The 23,317-nt window shown below is 50.1% G+C and overlaps 1 protein-coding gene across 1 annotated transcript in view; it reads left to right on the top strand.

The window, feature by feature from the left end:
• Window positions 1-1,755: 1,755 nt before the first annotated feature.
• P2RX3 (purinergic receptor P2X 3) overlaps window positions 1,756-23,317 on the top strand; it is a 33,593-nt gene continuing 12,031 nt past the window's right edge. The window contains exons 1-8 of the mRNA XM_033207523.1: window positions 1,756-1,874; window positions 9,730-9,865; window positions 10,301-10,372; window positions 10,607-10,670; window positions 11,362-11,455; window positions 11,816-11,893; window positions 12,990-13,131; window positions 14,013-14,149. Of these exons, the coding sequence (XP_033063414.1) occupies window positions 1,756-1,874; window positions 9,730-9,865; window positions 10,301-10,372; window positions 10,607-10,670; window positions 11,362-11,455; window positions 11,816-11,893; window positions 12,990-13,131; window positions 14,013-14,149 (842 nt within the window). The remainder of the gene's footprint in view (window positions 1,875-9,729; window positions 9,866-10,300; window positions 10,373-10,606; window positions 10,671-11,361; window positions 11,456-11,815; window positions 11,894-12,989; window positions 13,132-14,012; window positions 14,150-23,317) is intronic.

The raw sequence follows: 23,317 nt of genomic DNA, 5'->3' as shown, positions 1-23,317 counted from the left end.
TCAAGTCCTGGTATCAGATTCACTTTGGAGCCAGAACTGATTTGAAACCACGTCATCCTGAGGTTGCGGAAGCCAGGTCTCCCTCGTATAGTCCCAGAGTGCATTTTTGCAACATCAGAGACCAGACCTAGAAAATATATTTTAGTTTTTCTACCCCAGCCTCCTTTTACTGATGGGAATACTGAGACCCAAAGGGGAGTGAGTTGCCCAGGGTCTCAGTGCGTTAGCAACAAGGCTAGGACCCAGACCTCCTTACCACCACCAGTCCAGATATCTTCTGTCATAATCACAGTGACTGTATGTTCAGAATGAATGATGATATGTGTCCTACATGAAGACATTAGTACAGAATATGTAAACTCAAGATTTCCCTGACAATCAGTACACCAGCTTGCTAACTCAGTCCTGAGGTAAGAGACAACAGGAATGCACCCTTCTCCCCTGAATTCATAGCTTTAACCTCTGAGTAGTGGCTATTCCAGCATTATCTAGCAATATAAATCCAACTGGGTTTAATAAATAGATATTGAGGGCCTATTACTAATTTAGCACACTTCTCGGATTTGAGGAAACTTGAACAAGACGAAAACATCCCTGGCTGGGCGCAGTGGCTCACACCTGTAATCCCAGCACTTGGGGAGGCCGAGGTAGGCAGACCACTTGAGGTCAGGAGTTCAAGACCAACCTGGCCAACGTGGAAGCCCCGTCTCTATTAAAAATACAAAAATTAACCAGGCATGGTGGTGGGTGCCTATAATCCCAGCTACTTGGGAGGCTGAGGCACAAGAATTGCTTGAACCCAGGAGACAGAGGTTGCAGTGAGCTGGGATCGCGCCACTGCACTCCAGTCTGGGCAACAGAGTGAGTCTCTGCCAAAAAAAAAAAAAAAGAAAAAAAGAAAAAAAAAGGAAGGAAGGAAGGAAGAAAAGAAAGAGAAAAAGAGAGAAAGAGAGAAAGGAAAGAAAGAAAGAAAGAAAGAAAGAAAGAAAGAAAGACCCAGCCCCAACCTTTCGGGAAAACATAATCTAACAAATGATTCTGATAAATAAACTGACAAAAAAAAAAAAAAAAGAAGTGCTAACTGCTATGCTACAGGTAGAGTGAAACTCATTACCAACTGGAGTTAGAAATATGTGAGTCTTTACTCATCATACCCCAGAAGACCCAGAAAAACTTTCACGATACCCTCTCCCCCGACCCATGCCACTGGGGGCAACTCAGGAAAGGAGGGGACGGCTGCAGAACTGGGGGGAATTTGGCTGGCACTCAGGAATGAAGGGGGTCCTCAGTTCAGGCAGGCTGTTAGGTGACTAGGGGAAGGGAAATTGCAAAGGGCTTTAGGGAGAGCGTGAGCAGCTGGTGAGCTGGGATGAGGATGCTGCAGAAGAGAACAGAACAGAAACAGTAGACAGAGTGCAGATAAAACATTAGTCCCAGAGGGCTCCAGCCAGCTACATCCCAGGCAATCAGGAGCCCAGGATTGGAGACCCCACCCCTGCTGTGACATCACAGGGGAGTGGGGTGGAGACGAACAAAAAGGGGGTCCCCCGCCCTGGTCTCTTGGAAGCCAGAGTATCAAGAGAAGACAGAACCTGACTAGGGTTGCCTGGCTTAAAGGGACAGGCTCCCCATTCCTCCGACCCCTCTAAGCTGCCCCCTCCAGGTCGTGATCCTGTCTCCCTGTCCTGTAGGACCTCCCTCTCCTGAGGCCACCACTGGGCCCCCTTCTGAGTGTCCACTGAGCACTCTCTCAGTATGAACTGCATATCCGACTTCTTCACCTATGAGACCACCAAGTCGGTGGTTGTGAAGAGCTGGACCATCGGGATCATCAACCGAGTAGTTCAGCTTCTGATCATCTCCTACTTTGTGGGGTGAGTCTGTGGCCCTTCAGGTCCCTGGCGGGGTGGGCTGCCTGGCATCCCGTCTTCACCCTCCTGCCTCAGAAACCTGCATCCAGCTTCCTGAGCTCCTCCCCTCCCGGGGAAACACTTTCTTCTGTGGAGCCGAGTCCTAAAGACTGGCCTCTGCCACCCCCCGCCTAGGACCTGAATTCACCCAGATGAATTCTTTTCCCAGTTCATCCTCCAGGGTTGAGAGTGGTTTCAAGACACACACTCGGAGGAGTAGGGTCCCTGCCCTGGCACTGCCCTCCACCGAGGGAGGGCTCAGGAGCTCCATCTCCACCCTCCCTGCTCTCATCTCTCCAACCAGAGAACAGGCAGACCCCCTCCCACATCTTCAAATTCCCCTTACTCAACTCTTCGGGGGTCTCAAAAAGACAAGACAGCAAAGAAATAGGGGAAGGGAAGGTACTAAGACAAGGGGGTGGTGGCAGGTTGATCAAGTTGGTGGCAGGGAGGGAAAGAGAGAACTGGGCCCATTTCAGCGTGAGGAATTTCCTTCTGGCATGGATGGGTGAGATGGTGAGAGAGAGAAGGGCAAGGGAGAAGCCCTGTGCTCTTGAAGGGGAGGACAAGGAGGGAACTAACTGCCCCTTGATGAGGAAGCAAACACAGGCCCAAGGGAACAGTGGCCAAGGAGAAAAGGAGCTTTTCTGAACACAGTGCAGCTTCCTCTCCAGGAATCCAGAAATGCTCTCCTTTGTCAAAAAGCATAAGTTCCCCACCTCTCCCTGACCCTGTGCCATGTAACCCATCCTAGCAGTTGCTTAAGAGCCAGGAAGGTGCAAGCATCCCCTCTCAGCCCCCACCGCCTGGAAGCACACACCTACACACACACACACACACAGGCACGCGCACACGCACACACAAAGGGCTGTGGAGCAGACAATGGCTGGGGAAGAATGCAGGTCCTATCCTTCTTGTGGTCATTTCCACGCACTGGTGGGCACCAGGAAATACAGGCAGAAACCGCGAAGGTTTTCTTTCCTGGGGTGTGGGTCTCCAATCTTACGCCGTTCTTTGAGACAATGGGTCTGTGCATTCGAGGCAGCAAGCCACTGACTGTTAGGAGTTAGTTCAAGCGGGTCAAAGGAGGATCCTGTGTGACTGTTGGCTGAAGCTGCATGTAAGCCTGCTTGCCCGAAAAGTTGAAGTTTATGTGAGGGTGTGGAGGGAATGTTGGCTAGATGTGACTTTTTAGGTGATTTTTTGCTCTGTGTGCTGGGCAAACGCTGGTAGGCTTCAGTGGGCAGGTATTGTAAAAAGGCTGCACCATCCAGTGCTCCTTTGGGAGATTTTAGAAAAGGGATTCAAGCTTTGGAATAGCATTAAATGGCCATGAAGTTCCCTTCCAATGTTGAGGTTTTGTGAGATACAAGGTTTGCAAATGTTCGCTGTCTGCATCTCCAGAGCTTGGCTCAAAGTTGGTTCTTAAATGTTCTGTGTTCACGTGTATATTCAATGCTGTGGTTGTTTATAGCCACAAGATGGTATGTTGGCCCAGGTGAGTGCAAAAGCTGGCTCAGCACATTCCCCATCTGGCCTGGCTCCATTGGCTCCAGGCAGAAATTGATGGGGGATAGAGAGTGGGCTCCTCGACCAGCCCTCTCAGCCCCCACTGCCCTTGTCTCTCTCTCATCATGATCAGATGGAATCCTCCAGGTCTCAGGGCTGGAGCCCAGCCTGCTGGAGCGAGCATGAGAAGCTCTTTGGCATCTTAATTTCCAACGCCATCCATCTCCCAGCCTGACAGCTCCCCACGAGACACTGCCTTCCAGTTACATCAGCGCCCTCTGCAGCCCAGTCCCTTGACCTGAGTCCCATCTCCGTGTATGCGAACCCATGCACGTTGTGACTTCATGAGTCCACCGTCATTAATTTAGCAAAAATGTACCAGCGTCTCTGCATGCCATGCACTGTGGACTGAGGACGGAATGGTGGGCAAAAGCAGACAGGGTCCTTGCCCTCATGGGGCTTACAGCAGAAGGCAAGAGATGGGCATTCATCTGATGATGTCCACAAATGTGAAATGTCAACTGTGGCTTGGAGGTGAACAGTTACAGGAGAGCCACTTCTGTGAAGGTGTTTGGCCTGGTCAGGGAGTAAGGGAAGGTTTTCTGGAGAGGTGACATTTTAGCCAAGACCCGAAGGATGAGTAGGAGCACCCCTGGTGAAAGAGGGAAGGAAGAGAGTTCAGGGCAGAGAAACCCACCTCTGCAAAGGGAAGGAGCCTGGCAAACAGGGGAAAGAAAAGAAGGTCTTTGTGGCTGGAGCCGAGGGAGCAGAGGTGAGTGAGGGTGGTGTACGGTGGATGGGAACACACACAGAGGCTGGACCTCAGACACCCTTAGAGAGCTTTTGTTTTTACAGGAGATGAATAAACAGAAGCCACGGAAGCATTTTAACCCATGTGTCTGTGGGCACTTTTGTGTGTGCACGCACGTGAGTTTGAGAGAGAGAGACAGACACGATGAGATCTGAGTTGGGAAGAGCACCCGGGCTGATGCGCCTGGAAGTGGAGGGAGTAGGAGTGGGTGCAGGAGAACCTACTAAGAGGCGGTTTATGGAGAGAGGTGACAGTGGCTTGGACCCAACTGAATTTGAAGGGATTTTAAAGGCTATAGCGTTAATATTTCACTGATACTTCAATCTCTTCCCCATCATCCCAACCAGGTCAACCACCTAGACTCTGCCTAACATGAGCCCATCATTTCTCTGAGAACTTCTCAGAAACACACCACCTGGTCATCTTACATACGCTCTCACCCCCGCCTCTGGCCTCAGCTGCTTGTCTGTGGTTGACTCCATTTCGTCACTGTATTCCTTTACCCACTCCAGGGCACACAGAAACCTGAGGTTTCTCACATCTTTCCTGGGCCCAGGTGGTCATCCCCACTCACCTCTGTGGAGTGGGACTTCCCAAGAGCCCATCCCTGTTCTGGATCTTGTGGGGACCTGAGAAGCTGAAAGAAATCCCTGGGATCTGAGTCCCTGGAAGCAATAGCCTGTGCTTGACCTGAGGTTGATTTCCAGGGCCTTCCTGGAGGAAGCTGCCTCCTTGCAAACTAGCAGTCCAGGGACTTCCCAGGCCTTTGATGCCCCATTGCACTGAAGGGTCACTGGTGGCCGCTGGAGCCTCTGACCCCGTCGCAGCCCTGCCCTGCCTGCTCTGTTCCTCCCCCATACAAGGCCCAGTTCACAAACTCACCATCTGTATGGCCCCATGCTTTGGTTCATAATATTCAGCCTCATTATTCAACTTCAGATCTTAGGCGGGAGTTCAATACATAAAGCGAGGAGCTGCTCTGGTTCAAAGAGAAGGGTCTGGAATCCCGCCTTCTCAGCTCTCCACTCCATCCTCTCAGCCCAAGGTAGCACTGTGAGGCACCTTGTCAGCACAATTAAGCGACAGATATTGTGGGAAGAGCTGTTGGGCTGCACCATCTTGTTTGTTGTTGTTGTTGTTGTTTTGTTTTGTTTTGTTTTGAGACAGAGCTTTGCTCTGTCCCTCAGGCCAGAGTGCAGTGGTGCAATCTTGGCTCACTGCAACCTCCACCTCCTGGGTCCAAGCAATTCTCCTGCCTCAGCCTCCCCAGTAGCTGGGATTACAGGCGTGTGCCACGACGCCTAATTTTTTTGTATTTTTAGTAGAGATGGGGTTTCACCATGTTGGCCAGGCTGGTCTCTAACTCCTGACCTCAAGTGATCTACCTGCCTCGGCCTCCCAAAGTGCAGGGATTACAGCATGAGCCATCATGCCTGGCCGGATGCCCCATCTGGACCAGTCATCCTGGTCCAGAGAGAGGAGTGACTCTCATTCCTGCCTGCCCTCTCCCCCAGTATGGTTAGAAGCCTGGCTCTGACACCAACTAGGAGAGGGCCTCCTAAGAAGGATTTCACATCTCTAAGTCTCAGTCCCCATATCTGGAAAATGGATTTAGGAATACCTCCTCCCTGGGAGTTATAGGGAAGGGAGGTAACATATGTCAAATGCCTTGCAGAGATGGTGACTCAGTAATAGATGGCAACGGTGACTACTTCACAAAGACCCCCCCCCTTAACCCCTTCCCCCTTTCCCTCTGCCCAGCTCACACCTTCCTAAGAGACCCCTCTCCTCTTCCCACACACACAGCGTGCACTCTTCACACCCACTCCTCAGCCTCCTCCTTGACTCCCTGGGGGCGGATGGGAGGGTGCTGGGGCGCGGCTCTGGCCTCTCTCCTGCACTTCCCACCTGCCAAGGAGCTGCCACACGCCTTCCGCTCTATAAATAATAAACCATGAATGCGAGAAGAAAATAGAGCAGCAGAGTAAATGCCAAGAACTGAAGGCTCAGGTCTGCCCTAGCGCCTGAGCCCTGGCCTCCAGAGACAGACTCAGCCCCTCTGTTCTGGAAATGAAGCATCCCCTTCTTTCTAGCCGCCTTGACGACATCCTCAGGCCCCACGAGGCCATTGAAATTCTTCCACTTGTTATTTAAGTCAAAGAGAGAATTCTAATGCAGCCTCTCCGCCCCACCGGGCACAAGAAGAAGCCTTGAAGGAGGAGGAGGAGGAGGTAGGATATTGGTTGATTGTTCCTTGGAGTCCTCAGCCTTTTCCTCCTGAGACTTTCCTAAGCCAGGAGATGCTTTCACTGGTGATGGAGCAGGAGCTGGTAGGAAAAGCACAGGGTCCGGTTCAGGGGGCCAGCATGGCCTGGCCTTGAGCTGGGACACAGCTAGAGACCTTCGAGTGAAGGGGCTGTGAGTGGTCTGGAGCAGGTTGTCTGGTTAGAGCCGACATGCCAGCTGTGTAATCCTGGTCAACTTAGCACCCACTCTGAGCCTCAGTTTCCTCATTCATGACATGGAGGTAATAACAAAGCTGTCTCAGTAAGAACGTAGTGAAAGATCCAGTGCGATTGCCGCACTGGTTATATAATAGTAATCTGAACTCTGCATCTCCAAATGTTCCTGGACTTTAAGGATGCAGGGCAGGGGCCTCAGAAAACCATTTCCTGAGGTCGACACGGAGAAATGTGTCTATTCTGTGGCTAGGCACGTTGAGGCTCGGTTCCAGAAGGGTGTGTTTAGACCACAGTTTGCACTCTGCGAATGTACAGCTGCGGCCAGCAGCCATCTTAGCTGGAAGCAGAGAGCCTGGGCCCCAGACTTCACTCCCTTCACTCTGCAGGGCCCCAGGCCGTGAGCTAATAATGCACATTTGGGTTTCCTGTGACAGGGAGGCTCCCTTCTCTTCTGCTAGTACGTAATTTGGCAGATGGGATTTCTACGTGAGGCTTACTTCCTTGTGAAATCTGAATGAAACTCCTCCCCTTCCAAAAAAAGAAGAAAAGAAAAGTGCTGGGAGATAAAGCAGCACCGCAAAGCCCCATCAAAGGCGGTGTTCATGAGAGCATTTTACAAGCACGCAAGTCACTCTAAGTGGTGCGTTAATCAGGATGCCGCCCGCCTGCTATGAAGCAGCAATAGGAAAACAGGTAACGCGTTTGAAGCCATTTGCCGGTGCTGTGACTACACCCTTTTTCTCCCGCTCAAGAAATCATTCAGAATTCAAGCCAGTAATACCACCCAAAACATGATAACTATGTGAGGTAGTAGATATGATCACTAGCATGACGTGATCATTCCACAAGGTACAGGCATATCAAAACACTCACACTGTCCCCCGTGCATACATACAGCTATTATCAATAATAAATAGGGCTGGGCGTGGTGGCTCACGCCTGTAATCCCAGCACTTTGGGAGGCTAAGGCAGGCAGATCACTTGAGGCCAGGAGTTTGAGACCAGCCTGGCCAACATGGAAAAACCCCACTTCTACCAAACACAAAAGAGTTACCGGGCGTGGTGGTGCATGCCTGTAGTCCCAGCTACTCAGGAGGCTGAGGCATGAGAATCGCTTGAGCTCGGGAGGCAGAGGTGCAACCGAGATCGTGCCAGTGCCTGGGTAATAGAGTGACACTCTGACTCAAATCATAATAATAAATGGTATTTATTTATCAAACATTTAAACTTAAATTAGAATAAAAAGAAAAAAAGATTCAAGTGAGCAAAGGAAGCTCCATGATGGAGATAATACCAAACCCTCTCACTGAAAACTGAGCAAAGAGCCACTTGCAAATACCCGCTGGTGTTTGCAGTAAATAGGATTGTGGTGTCCAAACTACAAGTGACTGGGACCCCCGGTACGTTCTGGGAGCTGCTGCTCTTTGCATGTCCCAACAGTAGGTGACCCCAGAGATCATTCAGTCCAACCTCCACCTGAGGAAGGAGCCTCCTCTCAGCACACCTGCCAGGTGAGCATCACGCTGTCCTGGAGTTTTCCCAGACGTGTGGCACACATGGGGTGACTTCCCGCAGCAGCCGGTTCTGGCATTGAAGTCCTCACCCACCTCCTTATAGAATCCTCAGGTCAGCCCAGCTGCTGCCTCTGCAGCTTCCCAGCCTTTAACTCCTACAGCTTTGTCTTCTCTGGGCTACCCAGTCTCAACTTCCTTCCACTCACCTTCATCTGGTGTGGCTTTCCAACCTCGTGCCACCCTGGTTAGATGCAGAAAATGCCCTGACCCAGCATTTCCAAAAGTGTGCTCCTCAGTTGCACGAGAGGTCACCAGTATTTCTCCAAGACTGGCTTCTGTGGTCAAATAAGATTGGGAGACATTGAGGTTAACAAAATGTAACAGATGCATTTGTTTGTTTACATTGTATGTTTCTCAGGGAGGGAGGAGGGTTGCATGGCATTTTCTAAACGTGTTTGATGAGGTTTTCTCATCTGTCAAATGGGGACGCTGGCAGCATCTACCTCCCAGTGTGCCATCAGGAACAAACGCAATCTTGCCAAAGGCTGGAAGTGTGGGATTAAGTGAGGCTGAGCGGGGACTTGAGCCTTGAGGGCTGTGATTGGCGATTTCAAATGGAAAGGCAGGCACTTTATGGGAAAGCAGAGGCACGAGTTGACAGCAAGTATCTGCAGGCCCTACTTGCTGAAGGCGGGGAAAGTCTGAGAAGGAAGGTAGGGAAGGAAGAAGGGAAGGCCTCATCCACATGGTCCCATAATGACTTAAAGCTGCAGGAAGGAGCCAGTACAGGTAAATGACCACTGGGTGGCAGCACAATCCAAGGAATAAGATCAGAAGCGTCTCCCCTCCCTCCTCCCCCAGCCTCCCACCTTCTACCCAACTCCTTTATCTGCCAGGTGAAAGCTCAGCCGCTGCCCCTGCTTCCTTCTCCGTTCTCATCTGACACCTGGGCAGATGGATTCTTCCAAGCACCCAGCTCCCAAGGACCTTCATTGATTTGTTTACTGAGCTACTTTGTGTTGGGCACTTAGGGTACAGCCGTGGGCCAAGGCTGGAACGCACGGGAGCAGAGGCCCGGGGTCCTCTGTCCTCCTGTCTCCTGGGTGCCTGCCAGAGAAGTGGCCCCATCAGCAGCATGGAATGACTTTGAGCCAGGCATTCTCAGTGGGGCCATATGGCCCCCAAGGAGGTGAAAATTGGTTCTCACTCTTTTTATGCATAAAGCACAAATTTGCATACAGTACATAAACAGATATCTGTGATATCAAAGTGTCATGGAGGGGGGACCACTGCGGGGGAACTGTCTAGAAAGGCACCTGAGGGGCGGTAATGGGACCAAAGGTGGAGAAACGCTATTCTAAGTCAACCAAGGGCTCACTCTAGGTCTCACGCCTCCAGAAGGAACCATCCGCACACCCTGCCAGGCATGGCCAAGTGTTGGCAGGAAGGTGACCTCTCCCAGTTTCTGTCTGCTGGGTCTGTGGACTCCTCTCTTTCTCTTCATTTATGCTCTCCTGCCCCAGGTGGGTTTTCTTGCACGAGAAGGCATACCAGGTACGGGACACAGCCATTGAGTCCTCGGTGGTAACCAAGGTGAAGGGCTTCGGACTCTACGCCAACAGAGTCATGGATGTGTCTGATTATGTGACGCCACCTCAGGTATGGTCCCCTACCCAGAGAGGCATGCGGATGCCCAGGCACTGGGCAGGTTGGAGGGGAGAAAGCAGAGCAAAGAGCGCCAGTGGGATTCCTAAAGCAGAATCCATGATGTCACGGATCCAGAGGATCTCTCACCCAGCAGCTGAGAGCGGTGCGGGAGCTTGGGCCCGCGGTGCTAGGCACCACGAAAGCTGGGTTCCTCTCCAGGCTCTGCCACAACTTGTAGTGCAATCAAGGACAACACACACGGGGGAAGGCGGGCATGTGGGTGGTTGCAAAGAGCCAGCTCTGCCCCTTACTAGCCCTGTGACCTTGGCCAAGTCACTAAACACAAGCCTCGCTTTCCTCTTCTGCAGAGAGGGGATATCAGTTATAGTCCCTGTCTCCCAGACTGGGACTGTTGTGTGTTTTTCTCTCCCTTCTTCTCCTCCCAAGGGCACCTCGGTCTTTGTCATCATCACCAAGATGATCGTTACTGAAAACCAGATGCAAGGATTCTGCCCAGAGGTGAGGGGAGGAGACAGAGAGGTTGGTTCAGGTTGAGGCTGAAAATGTTGGTGGGAGTAGGACTGGTGGCAGGGAGGGGTGGAGTATAAGCAGAGGCCCTAAGTCTGGCCTTGCAGCTGGTTCCCGGGACCTCCACCCTCCTGAGGCTGCTGGCTGTGGGGAGGTCATGGGAGCTGAGGGGCTCACTAGGCCAGGACGGGGTCCTTCACGAACCTGTGACCTGTCTGCCCACAGAGTGAGGAGAAATACCGCTGTGTATCAGATAGCCAGTGCGGGCCTGAGCGCTTCCCAGGCGGGGGTGAGTCGGGCCCCTTCCCCACCCCACAATCCCAAGTGTTAGCAGGACCCATGGGGGAGAGCCCGTCGTTGGAGAGGGAGTGGGAACCAGCCTGTTCCATGTCATTCTGCTGGCATTTACAGATGCTCTCTGGGTGCCACACCCAGCAGGTGCTCTAAGGTTGGCATGGCCCTTGCCCAGAGGAGTTGCTAGTCTAGGATGGTGGTGACAGACAGGGATGCTTGAAGTGGCATGTGTTGTCCAGGAGGTACAAAGGACTGTGGAGCCTGGGGGCGGGGGAGAGTGCTTCTGGGTGGGTGGTACCAAAAGGCTTCCTTGAGGTGGTGACATTTGGGAAGGTCTCTGAAGATGAATAGGATTTGGCAGGATAGAGGGCGCTTCAAAAAGTGCATTCCAGACAGAAGGAAGAGCTGCCGCACAGACTCAGAAGCAAGGAAGGAAGAGCGAGAAGAAGAGAGGTCCTCAGGGTGGCTGAGCCTGGGAGCGCATGAAAGGAAGGCTGTCACCTCCTTTTGTCTGGGTCTGGGGCTCAGGAGAAGAAGCAGGAAAGAAGTCAGCTCCCTTTTCCCTGCCCATTCTTTCCCCCCACTTGCCAGGGTCCCTGTTGGGGGGAAGGAAAGGATGGGGGAGGAAGGGAAGGGAGAGGAGCAAAGGGCAGGCAGCCACCCAGCAGCTGTGGCTTCCACTTTAGGGATCCTCACTGGCCGCTGCGTGAACTACAGCTCTGTGCTCCGGACCTGTGAGATCCAGGGCTGGTGCCCCACGGAGGTGGACACGGTGGAAACGTAAGGCTCCAAGACAGATGGAAGGAGACAGGCCCCCACCTCAGCTCCCCTTTGCCCATGTGGGAGCTGTGCATCTCTGAACTTGAGGAGAGTCTGTGACTCTCCCCAGTATTGTCCCTTCCTGGTGTGAGGGGGTGGACTCAGGCCCAGGGTATCATCTTCCCCAGCCCACTCACTTGCCTCCTCCTCCCGCTCTGACCCTCAGGCACAGACAATCCCTTCCTATAGCCCGCTCTCAAGGTGCCCTTTATAAGAGCTCTCCCTTTGGAGGCATCCACCAGGAAAGGTCGCCCGGGGGTGAAAGACTTCATTTCCCCCTCTTCCTCCTGGAAAGCTAAGGCCTCCTGTGCTCACCCACAGGCCCATCATGATGGAAGCTGAGAACTTCACTATTTTCATCAAGAACAGCATCCGTTTCCCCCTCTTCAACTTTGAGAAGTGAGTCCCCACTTCTTCTCTAAAGCCAAGATGCAGGCGCCCCCAGCCCTGCCACCTGGTTTTCAGGGAAGTGGAGATCCCCCTCGCCACAGTTCTTCCCACTTCCACTGACCCATCTCCCGGGGCTTCCATTCCCAATCTCCCAGCGGGCCTTGGCCACTGAGGATCAGGTGAACTTTGGGGTCAGTTTCTCTGCCAGCCTCCCTGCCTTGGGGCTCAGATCCAAATGGAAGTTTTGCTTGGGGCAGGAGAGGGACAACTTAGGCCTAGTCCTGGGTCGAGGATGCCTTCAACGGTTGAAACCCTTTCGGTCTCGTCCCATTCCTTTTTCCCCACATCTAGCCCATGTGTGGATATCCCTTTTCTCTTAGTCAGTTCAGTCCCCCTTCATTGACTCATTAATTCCGCAGCTACTGGGTGGACATTGGCCATGTGCAGAGGGCAACGCCAGGCACTACAGAAGTGCACTAGGCCAGGCGCAGTGGCAAACGCCTGTAATCCCTGCACTTTGGGAGGCCGAGATTGGTGTATCACGAGGTCAGGAGTTTGAGACCAGCCTGGCCAACATGGTGAAACCTCGTCTCTACTGAAAATACAAAAAAAAAAATTAGCCAGGCACGGTGGCGCACGCCTGTAATCCCAGCTACTTAGGAGACTGAGGCAAGAGAATCGTTTGAACGTGGGAGGCGGAGGTTGCAGTGAGCCTAGATTACGCCACTGCACTCCAGCCTGGGCGACAGACAGAATCCATCTCAAAAAAATAAAAAAAAAATGCACAAAGTACCCAGGAATGATTCCTGCCCTCCCGAACTCCCAGCCTGGCCACTGGAGATTAGTCACCGATGTACATCACCCTGATACAGGGAAGGGGGTGATGGGGCACCAGAAAGATGCAGGGAAAGGAAAGAGGGGAGGGAGATGGCGAGGTCCAGATGAAGGCTGAGGGCTCAGATCCCCCCTAGGCGTGGAGGGCTCAGATCCCCGCTAGGCGTGGAGGGCCCTGAGGCTCCGGAAGGCCGGGGGCGGGGGCGGGGAGATTGCATAAGACGATCTTCCCATGAACCCTGGGCCGACCTCTCTCTCCGCTCCTCCCCAGGGGAAACCTCCTTCCCAACCTGACAGCCAGGGACCTGAAGACCTGCCGCTTCCACCCGGACAAGGACCCTTTCTGCCCCATCTTGCGGGTAGGGGACGTGGTCAAGTTTGCGGGGCAGGATTTTGCCAAACTGGCGCGCACGGTGAGGACCTAGCCATTCTTCCGCGACCCCAAACTCCCCAACTTCAGCCCTTTCCCAGATGTCAGGGCCCTTTGGCCGGCACTGGCCAGGAGCCGCAGCGAGACAGCGCCACCTGGTGGAAGCATCCCGGGCCTGCCACTGGCTTTGTGCCTGAATCCTTTCTCCTCTCCCCAAGCAGAGCTGTCTTGCCCGCCTCCGCTCCCGCTGAGCCCACCTTCCTCAAGCCTCAGTTTCCCACTCCTATCTTCACACTTCGCCTCAGGGAAAGGCCTTAGATCTGTGGTAATCCCTAAACGATGGGAAAGTAGACCTGTGGCCACTTTCTCCGGTGTTGTAGCTAAAGGACTCAAGATCCCAAAAATAGGACTCAGAGGCTCCAGCGTCCGCAGCCGAGCCACAGCTTTTTTTTTTTTTTTTTTTGAGACGGAGTCTCGCTCTGTCGCCCAGGCTGGAGTGCAGTGGCGCGATCTAGGCTCACTGCAAGCTCCGCCTCCCGGGTTCACGCCATTCTTCTGCCTCAGCCTCCCAAGTAGCTGGGACTGCAGGCGCCCGCCACCTCGCCCGACTAATTTTTGGTATTTTTAGTAGAGACGGGGTTTCACCGTGTTAGCCAGGATGGTCTCCATCTCCTAACCTCGTGATCCGCCCTCCTCGGCCTCCCAAAGTGCTGGGATTACAGGCCTGAGCTACCGCGCCCGGCCACCGCAGCACTTCTTTACTGAGCAGCATGTGACACATCACTTTCCTTTCTCCCTGCCTCCGTCTCCCACCTGGAGGATGGGAGGAAATCATTTGTCACGACTTCCACCCCACCCCCACCCTGGCCCAGCGCAGGGAGTCGGAGGGCGAGAGGAAAACTCATACCCGATCCCTTTCTTCAGGGAGGAGTTCTGGGCATTAAGATTGGCTGGGTGTGCGACTTGGACAAGGCCTGGGACCAGTGCATCCCCAAATACTCCTTCACCAGGCTTGACAGCGTTTCTGAGAAGAGCAGCGTGTCCCCAGGCTACAACTTCAGGTAATCCCCTATCTCCTGGGACGTCAGGAGAAGAAGGTGCGGGCTGTTCTAAAGAACTTTATTTCAAGCAGCAATGTTTATCAGAGAGACAAGATCCCACATCCATCCACCCACCCCACGCCCCAAGTCCCACCTCAGGTTTCATTTCAAATCAGGAAGGACTCTCTAACAGCCACTAGGATCTAGTTGGGTGTCCTGGGAGACAGTGTCTCCTTATCACTGGAGGGGACCACGCCAAGGATTCCTGCTGCAGGTCAGTAGTTAGAAGAGACGGCCAAGGTCTCTTGAAATGCTGGGATTCTGCGCTCCTTTGCCTGTTCCTAACGCTGGCCTGAAACTGTAACGTGCTTAAGTGCCTTCCAGATAGGCGCGTTCCCTGCCCTGGGCCTGGATTTTCTAAGGTTTCTCGTTCTACAAAGTAAGGGTGATAACTTGGTATCATTTTACATTTTACAAGATGGTACTTTTGCGTTTCTGTCCACCAACATGTGTCACCAATAGCAAATTATAATTGTCATTGGCTCTTCTTCAATGCCTCTGCAAACAAGAACTCAGACCAGTCTTTAAATATCATCCCAATGGCTTTGAGACTTCAGGGATCTTTTCCGGTTTTGTTTTGTTTTGTTTCTCCATTTTGAAGAAAGGGAGAGAGGAATCAGAGAATAAACTGGAAGCAACTGAAAGCGCTTGAACAAGCCATTGGCCTTTTCCCATCCTAATTTCCCCATCTCTGAAATGGTGATAGTACCGCTGTGATCTTCAGGATTCAATTAACCAATGTGTGAAAAGCTTCAGCTTTCTGTTTTGTTTCTCTCTTACTTTTTTTCTGAATCATTCATTTATCGATTAATCCATTAAACATGTACCAATTGTCTACAACATGCTAAGGGCTGCACTCAGTTATCTTAGGTTAGCAGTTCTCAAAGTGTAGACTACAAGGTCAACACTACTTATTAAAAGTTTTATTTTCTTTTTAATTGATAAATAACAATTGTGTATATATATGGGATACAATGTGATGTTTTGATATATGTATACATTGTAGATTCCCCCCAATTTTTGAAGATCCTGAAGTTTCTGGCCGGGCCCTGTTTAAGTATACAACATTATACACTAAACAGCTTAAATAGACTAAATAGGCTGTGACCAGGGGCAAAAATACATAAGAATATATTTCAGTTACATTTGAACGTAAGAATATGCATTTGAATATATTCAAATAATTGTTACTCAAATTTCCTTTGTTGAGGTGGTATTCTCTGATACAATAGCATATATAAGCCAAAAATAATCATTTCACCTTTTTAAAATGTTAATTTATAACTTAAAAAATAATTGCCCACCCCATTAAGCTTTATATTTAATAGTTTAAAATATACATGTATATTCTCTGGAAAGAAGAATCTTTAAAAATTGAAAGTACTTTCATAATCAACTCCAAACTTTAAAAAAACCATAGGAAACAACACATATTTTAAAGTAGGTTAAAAATACTGTTCGGCTCACTGGCAGAAATTGGCATATTTATTCAGTTGGTATATCACACTGAGATCAATACAAAGGATATTTGTATGGTGGCTTAAAATAGTAACATATTAATAAAATTCTCATGGTCTAAAATGCAAGCTTTCATCTACATAACTTCCCTTTGGCCATTGGGAATTCTTTAATCCTCCAAATAACTCATTTGGCAGGAAAGCTTATGAAGAATGTGGATATTATAAAGACCCCCAACTACTGATATACAGTTTTAGAACAGCATCTCTCATCTAAAGAAAAATTGGTCTGGAGTGCTTTATCTCCAATTTATTGCACTGCAGCTGCCTTCCCTCCCTCCCCACCTGAGCACAGAAGGATGTGAGATAGACCTGGCCCTAAATAAGCTTGGAGGGTATTTGGGGAGGCAGGACAGAGTATCTCCAAAGACCCTGCCTACGTAATACCCAGAGGCCTAAGAGAAACCACCCCCTCTTAGGATCTCAGATAACTGACTCCTCCAACAAAGCCCTTCAGGCCAGAGAAGGAGGCAAAGCTGCTTAGTTTGACCCTTTTGATTTAAAAGTTTCCAGAGGGCCAAAGTAGTTGCCCTGACATTGGGGGATATCTGATATCCGTGGCAAGCAGAGGGCTCTGCCCAAGCCCCTCCAGTCCCTTCACCTGGGTGCCCACCCACCACCCTCATGTGACCCTCAAACTACTGGCACCCAAGGCTAAGCTAAGAGCCCGTGCACGTGTGGGAGGCTGCAAAGCCGTCTTTCTGAATCCTCGAATAGGAGAGAAAGGGTCACAAAGCCAGGTTCAGTGTGGCTCACAGTGCACTTTCTATGATATGGTAAAATTTGCACTGTTTTTTAGAATCTCACCAAGCTACTTATCGGTAGAAACCATACTAGTCACCCTGTATGCAAAATGCTTTGTGTGCTTCAGCTCAGCGTTCCTTGCCCGCCCTACAAAGTAGGTGCTACAATATCCCCTGCAACTTTACAGAGGAGAAGATGGAGCCTCACTGTTAGATAAGGTTCTCAAAGTCACAAAGCAAGCAAGAGGGGGAGCCTGGATTCAAAACATATTTCTTTGGATGATCTCCACCCCAGCCAGGAAGACTAGGGACATTTGTACTTGTTAATCCTCAGGAAAAAAGCATGTCCATGTGGTCGACACTTTCATCCCTGCTTAAAAACAAAGCATCCAAGTTCCAGGGAGATTTAAAGACTAGCAGATGCTGGCGGTGCAATTCTTAGCCTGGCCTTTTGTCTCCCAAACAAATTCATTTGCCACTCCCTCCAACAGAGGCAGATTTTTCAACACCCCTACTGTTGCCGTTTGCTCTGGAGGGAATGGAATTATTCAGCCAAGATTCGGCCTTGTTTGAATCTGCTAACTAAGACATCCAGAGGCAGCTAGAGATTCATATTTCCATCACTAATTACATTCGCAACTCTCTTCCAAATGTCACTCCCCCCGCCCCTACTTTGTGTAGCTCTTTGCCTGCAGAATCCGAGATATTGAGAATTTATAGATGTTGAAGTTGCCTTGCAGTCCCCCAAAGTAAGACGGGTCACTTTACAGATGAGAAAGCAGAAGTTCCAAAGGGGGCATCTTAGAGTAGCCTCAGAGGTCATTGGATCTCAACTCCAAATTTGACCCCTGTGATTTAAAAGAGTTTATAGAGGGCCCATGTAATCACCCTGACATTGGGGGATATCTGATATCCGTGGCAAGCAAAGTGGCCTGCTCCAGTCATTGGAAAGGTGACCTCAAATTGAGCCAAAATGTTCTCCCTTCAACTCCTCCCCAGTGTACCTGGTGCTGTCCATGCAAATTCATCTTTATTTCTGTGATCACCTAAAGATTCTGTTCTTCCCCTACCTGAAATTTAGTGAAGAGATTTTATTTTTACTCCTTGGTCTGTTCTGCGTGGCTAAAGACTCTGTGGGCTGCTTTAACTTAGTATTTTTATGAAGCCTCTTTCCAAGCATATTGAGATTGCAGTCAGTGGGGTCATCTGGATTTCTAGCAGACAAAGTGCAGCAATTTCTAAAAATAAGAACTGTTGAAAGTCGCCAGTTCAGTGGTGCACAAGTGAAAGGCGCTCTCAGCAGAGCCCTGCAGCTCTTCAGGAGGCTGTCTTCTCTGTTGGCGAGATTTCTGAGGCCCGGGTAGACCCTCGATCCACAGGAACAGGACTTTAACCAGGGTACTATGTTTCCCAAAGTCCTGGGAGCAGGTGATGGTGTGTGTGTGTGTGTGTGTGCACATGTGAGTTCGTGAGAGTGGGTGTATTTGTTAGTGGGTGAATGTGTGAGGCTGAGAGTGAGTGTGTCTGTGTGTGTGTGTGCGTGAGTGTATAGGCATTGATGGTGCAATGACAGATTAAAAATACTGTATCCGTCAGGGTCCCCGCAGGAAACAGATGGCACATTCTAACTGGGTAATCTGAGGAGAGTTTAATAAAGGGACTTCTTCAAAGGTGTGGGCAGGGTGTACGGAAACCACACAGGATAGTGCAGTACCAGGGCCAGAAACAGGACACCAGTTACCACCCAGGTCTGAAGAGGCGAGGAGAGGAAGCAGTGACAGGAACATGGAGACGGACAGAGCTGTGAGCAGAGGACAGCCTGACATGTGGCTGTGACTCGGGAGAGCCTCACCGGAAGCCAGAGCTGAGGCAAAGCGGCACACTGAGGCAGTCCAGGGCAGGGTGAGGAAGGGAGGAGCGTGGACCAGAGGGGCAACTGCAGAGATGTCCAGGACAAGTCCTAACGACTTTCATCTGTGAAATCACAGCCCTTCCTTAACTTTCAGAGGTCTCTTTATGTCCCCGAGGAAAGTGGGGAAAATGCATCAAAGGAAGATGCACGTATTCATAGACATGAGAAAATTCACAGGCAAGTTATCTTCTTAAAGCATATTTTATTTCTTCTTTCTTTTTTTTTTTTTTTTTTTTGAGACAGAGTCTTGTTCTCTTGCCCAGGCTAGTGTGTGCAGTAACGCAGTCTCTGCTCACTGCAGCCTCCACCTCCCAGGTTGATGCAATTCCCCTGCCTCAGCCTCCCCAGTAGCTGGGATTACAGGCGCCCACCACCACGCCCAGCTATTTTTTGTGTTTTTAGTAGACACGGGATTTCACCATGTTGGCCAGGCTGGTCTCCTGACCTCAAGTGATCCACCCACCTTGGCCTCCCAAAGTGCTGGGATTATAGGCGTGAGCTACCACGCCTAGTCAAGTTATTTCATTTCTACAAATAAGATATAAATACATTCTCGGAGAAATAAATCCAAGCAATACTGTTATATACAGAGTAATGACATGGGAAGTCCCCTTCATTCCCTAGGCCTGCACCCTTTGCAGGGAGTTAACATCTGGGACAGTTTAATGAGTTTCCTTCCAGTTCTTATTCTGTGCGTTGATATTTATACAGCATAAAATTCCAAGACTTTGAGGCTCTCTAAAAGCCTATCCCGTAGCCAGGTGTGGAGGCTCCCGCCTGTAATCCCAGCACTTTGGGAGGCTGAGGCGGGAGGATCCCTTGAAGCCAGGAGTTAGAGACCAGCCTCGGCAGCAATAGCAAGACTCCTTCTCTATAAAAATAAGATTTAAAATTCTAAAAAATAAATAATAAATGAAAGCCTATCCCTGCACCTCAGATTAAGAGCCCTAGAGTTAAGTTTGCAAAGCCCTTTCACACCTATTTTTGACAGAATTCACAGCTCACCATCTTTCCCCACCCCCTAAGGTAGGCTCAGAAAGATTTTGAAACTTGCCTGAGATTATACAGCCTAATTAAGAGGCACATCAGACCTCAAACCCAGGGATTTGATCTATATCCATTGCTTCCAGCATACCTTGCGCCATCACATGGCTTGCAAAAAAGGAAAATAAAATCGCCGTAAGAGATATACCCGGTGGTGATGGCTGGTGTGACTGACGGGAGAGAATCGAAACAGTGCATTTCAAAATGCCTGATTTCTTGTTTCTCCTCTGAGAGCTCGTAAGACAGCTTTGCTACTAAAAGGCAACGCAGTTTTGGATTTCCTCTCTTGGTGTCTGGGACAAAAAAACACTTGTTCAGCTGCTAGATGTTCCTGGTGCGGTAGGTGTTTCTAGTGATGGTTTCATGTTGGAAATGTACCCACAGCAGCTTTCATGAAGCTCGGAGATTTGGCGCCTGTCCTGCTTCCAGGCAAAAACGTGTGGATCAGCAAGATCTTAGGCCAATTGACAGAGACAGAATCGAAGTGCACCCTTGGCTTTGATCATTCTCTCTACAATCTGGATTTTTCTCTTTCCAAAAGCCATAGACTATGTGTTAAAAGCAGCCGGCACCATCATTTCCACAGAAACACTTGAAGGCCCTCTTCCATGGGAAGTGTACTTGCTTGAATTCTCCATAATCCATTTTCTTCTTCATCTTTTTTAGGTTTCAGTGGAAGTGATGCAATTAGAGTGATCCTGGATTTAAACAGCCCTTTATCATGTTCATGCCTACCCTATTCTCACAGCAACCAGTATTATTCATAGAAAATACTAGCTAACACTCATTGAACACTTACCAGTGAGCTAGAGAATTAGCAGATGCTCTGTGTGGATTATCTTGTTGACCCTGAAGAGGGAACATTTTGAAGCCAGGAGTGGTGGCTCACACCTGTAATAATCTGAGCACTTTGGGAGGCCAAGGTGGACGGATCACGAGTTCAGGAGTTTGAGGCCATGCTGGCCAACATAGTGAAACCCCGTCTCTACTAAAAAAAAAAATTTAACCAGGCGTAGTGGCACGCACCTGTAATCCCAGCTACTCAGGAGGCTGAGGCAGGAGAATCTCTTGAACCCAGAGACAGAGGTTGCAGTGTGCTGAGATGTCACCACTGCACTCCAGCCTGGGTGACAGAGTGAGACTCTGTCAGAAATAAAAAAAGATGTAACAGCTCAAGAGGACATTTTAGAACTGGATACCTGAGCTCAGGGGTTTCATCTACCTGCCCAAGGCCACACAGCTCCTACTGCTGGTGCCAGAATTCAAACCCTAGCAGCCTGGCTCCAGAGCCTGTGCTTGCAACCACAAGTAGGACCAGTATGGTAACTCCCATTCTACAGATGAGGAAACTGAGGCCAAAAAGATCCCTCTCAGGGACAGACAGCGAGTAACCTGGCTCTCAGGTACATCTTCTGGCTCCGGGCCCATTGATCTTTCCCTACCTTATTAATTAAAGATAAATTAATAGTAATGCATTTTTAAAAGATCAACAAGAAGCATTTTTTTTAATGTCTGCCTTTGAGGTTGATTTAGTGCCTGGAATATGAATAAATAAGTATGGCTTTGGGCCCTTCTCTAAGGCAAAGAGTTCCAGCCTGTTCTAAGGATGTTGCCCCACCCTGAAGCAAAGAGTCTGCCAGGAGATATTTTCCTATCAGTATGAAATCAACTGTAAAAGTGTATTTCAGCTGGCAAAATTACTTCCCACCAGGCAAAGCTTTGCTGAGAACACCACCACTTTCACTTAGAAACCCAAATCCCAGGCCCAAGTTTTCCCTTGCAAGTCAAACCCGGCTCCCGCAAGTTTGTTGCTGTTTTTCCTGCTGCTGTGACAGTTACGTGTCCCTGTTTTAAGAAGGAATTTCCACCACTCCATGAGAGGATGGATCATTTCTAAACAGATGTCTGAGAGCTTCCAAGGGATTTGTACATCGTGATAAAAAAACCCTTCTCCATTCAGCAAACGTTTATTGACTGCTGACGACTGCAAATGTCAGCTCAGCATGGGGAAGTACTTCTAACAGTTAGAGCTATCCAAAGCTAAATTTGGGCTGCTTCTACAGGTAGTAAGTTTCCTTGCACTGAATGTATTCAGGCATCGGCAGGGAAACCCTTTGTAGATAATGCAGGGAGAACTTTGAAGGTCTCTTTCAACTTCCAGATTATATCACATGCTGGGCTTTGTGGTGAACGCAGAGATGAACCAGACCAGTTCCTAGAATCAAGCAAGTTTTAATATAGTGATGATAAACTTGAATCCAAATAACAAAAATGCTTATACAAAAAAAAAAAATATTTTGTGCTGGGGCAAGCTGAGGATAGTCAAGATGAAGCAGAGGTAAAGCATAGGGCCCAGGCTGTGGGCTACAGTTCAGGCCTTGCTGTAAATCCTGGATGTGATGTAAACCACATCTCATCGCCTCTGTGGGCCTCAGTTTCCGCCTCTATAAAATGGGCTGGTTAAAGATGATGATCTTTTAGGCTCCTTCAAGCTCTAAAAGTCTGAATCAAACGTGTGTGGGTGTGTGAGGAAGGGCTGTGGAAATTTGGGCTGCTGAAGCATGCACTATTATTTATAGACCTATCACAATCACGTTGGAATGGAGCTCCAGCCCTGCCCTGCAGAAGCGCATCTGACAAATGATTTATTATGGTAATTGACGTTTGTACTTACTCATTCTTTATCTATTGCTGGTAATGCCACAAGGGAGCACACACACACACACATGCACGCACAACATCCCAGCACTATTAGGCCTCAAAATCATTCGACTGAGTCCTGCGTGAGAGGTGTCCTGTCTGGTCACAGCTAGGGGTGTCTCAGTGAAGGCCCCGGAGGGAAAGCACATTCAGCTGGGGTTTGTGAAGGAATTTACGCAACAGGGACCAGCATGGGAGTCGAGGCACTCAGGGAAGCCGTCACCACTGTAGACCTGCCGCCCCCGCGCGGGGGGGAATGGGAGCCTGGTTTTGAGCTGGGGTACCTGACAGGAGCAACGGTCAAAGTGACACAGCCACAGGCAAAATCAAGGCAGAGCAGGGAAGCGGCAAGAGGATACATACCGCATCCCCTTCTTCCCACCCTTGGGTCCCCTGCCAGTGCTGCCCATTGACCAAATTCCCCAGAAACCAGCGGGGAGGAAGCCAGGGAATGTGCGCTGCAGAGGTCCACCTGCAGGGCTCCCCAGACCAGAGACTGGCTCCTGGGGCAAGTGCAGAGTTTTCGGCCCACCAGGCAACCATTCCCGCTTCCCTTCAAGTGTCTGGGCTCCAGCGGCCCTTCCAGCCGCGCCTGTCAGAGGAGCCGCCGACCCTGACAACTCCAGCCCTGCCTGTGCCTCTGGGGCTGCTTTCCCCTTTTCCAGCTCGACGTTGGAAGCTGTTCGGGCTCTGTTCTTTCCTCTGATGCCTATGGTATCATCACAGTCACAGCCGTGCTGTGCTTTCTCCACAGCTGAGTGTTTTCACAGACACCAGCTTAACAAGCTCCTTGCCCACTGAGGCTGCAATGAACTCCTTTTGGCTCCTCTCTTAGGGGGGCCGTAGGGGTAGGCAAGGGTTTTGGAGTCAAGCAGCCAGATTTCAGATCCTAGCTGTGCCCTTTGCGGGCAGAGTAGCCAATGGAGCATGTCTGTGCCTTTCCCCAGCCTGTAAAATCAGGAATGTTGCCTGATGACCAGTACACAATATTAATAGAAAGCTGTGTGCTGGGTACTGTGCTCAACCTTCACATTCCAGAGTCATTTTATCCTCTAGGCAACCCTACAGCTACTGCTCTCATCTCCATTTTACAGATGGAAAAACAGACTCAGAGAGGTAATTCACCCAAGGTCGTATAAACTAGGTGGCATAGCCAGGATTCAGGCCCAGGACTATCTCGTTTCAAAGTCCCTAAGCCGCCAGCTACCTCGTT

The sequence above is a fragment of the Trachypithecus francoisi genome, unplaced genomic scaffold (assembly GCF_009764315.1).
Source record: "Trachypithecus francoisi isolate TF-2019V2 unplaced genomic scaffold, Tfra_2.0 Lachesis_group8, whole genome shotgun sequence".
Taxonomy (NCBI): Eukaryota; Metazoa; Chordata; class Mammalia; order Primates; family Cercopithecidae; genus Trachypithecus; species Trachypithecus francoisi.
This window is presented reverse-complemented; position numbering and strand designations above follow the sequence as displayed.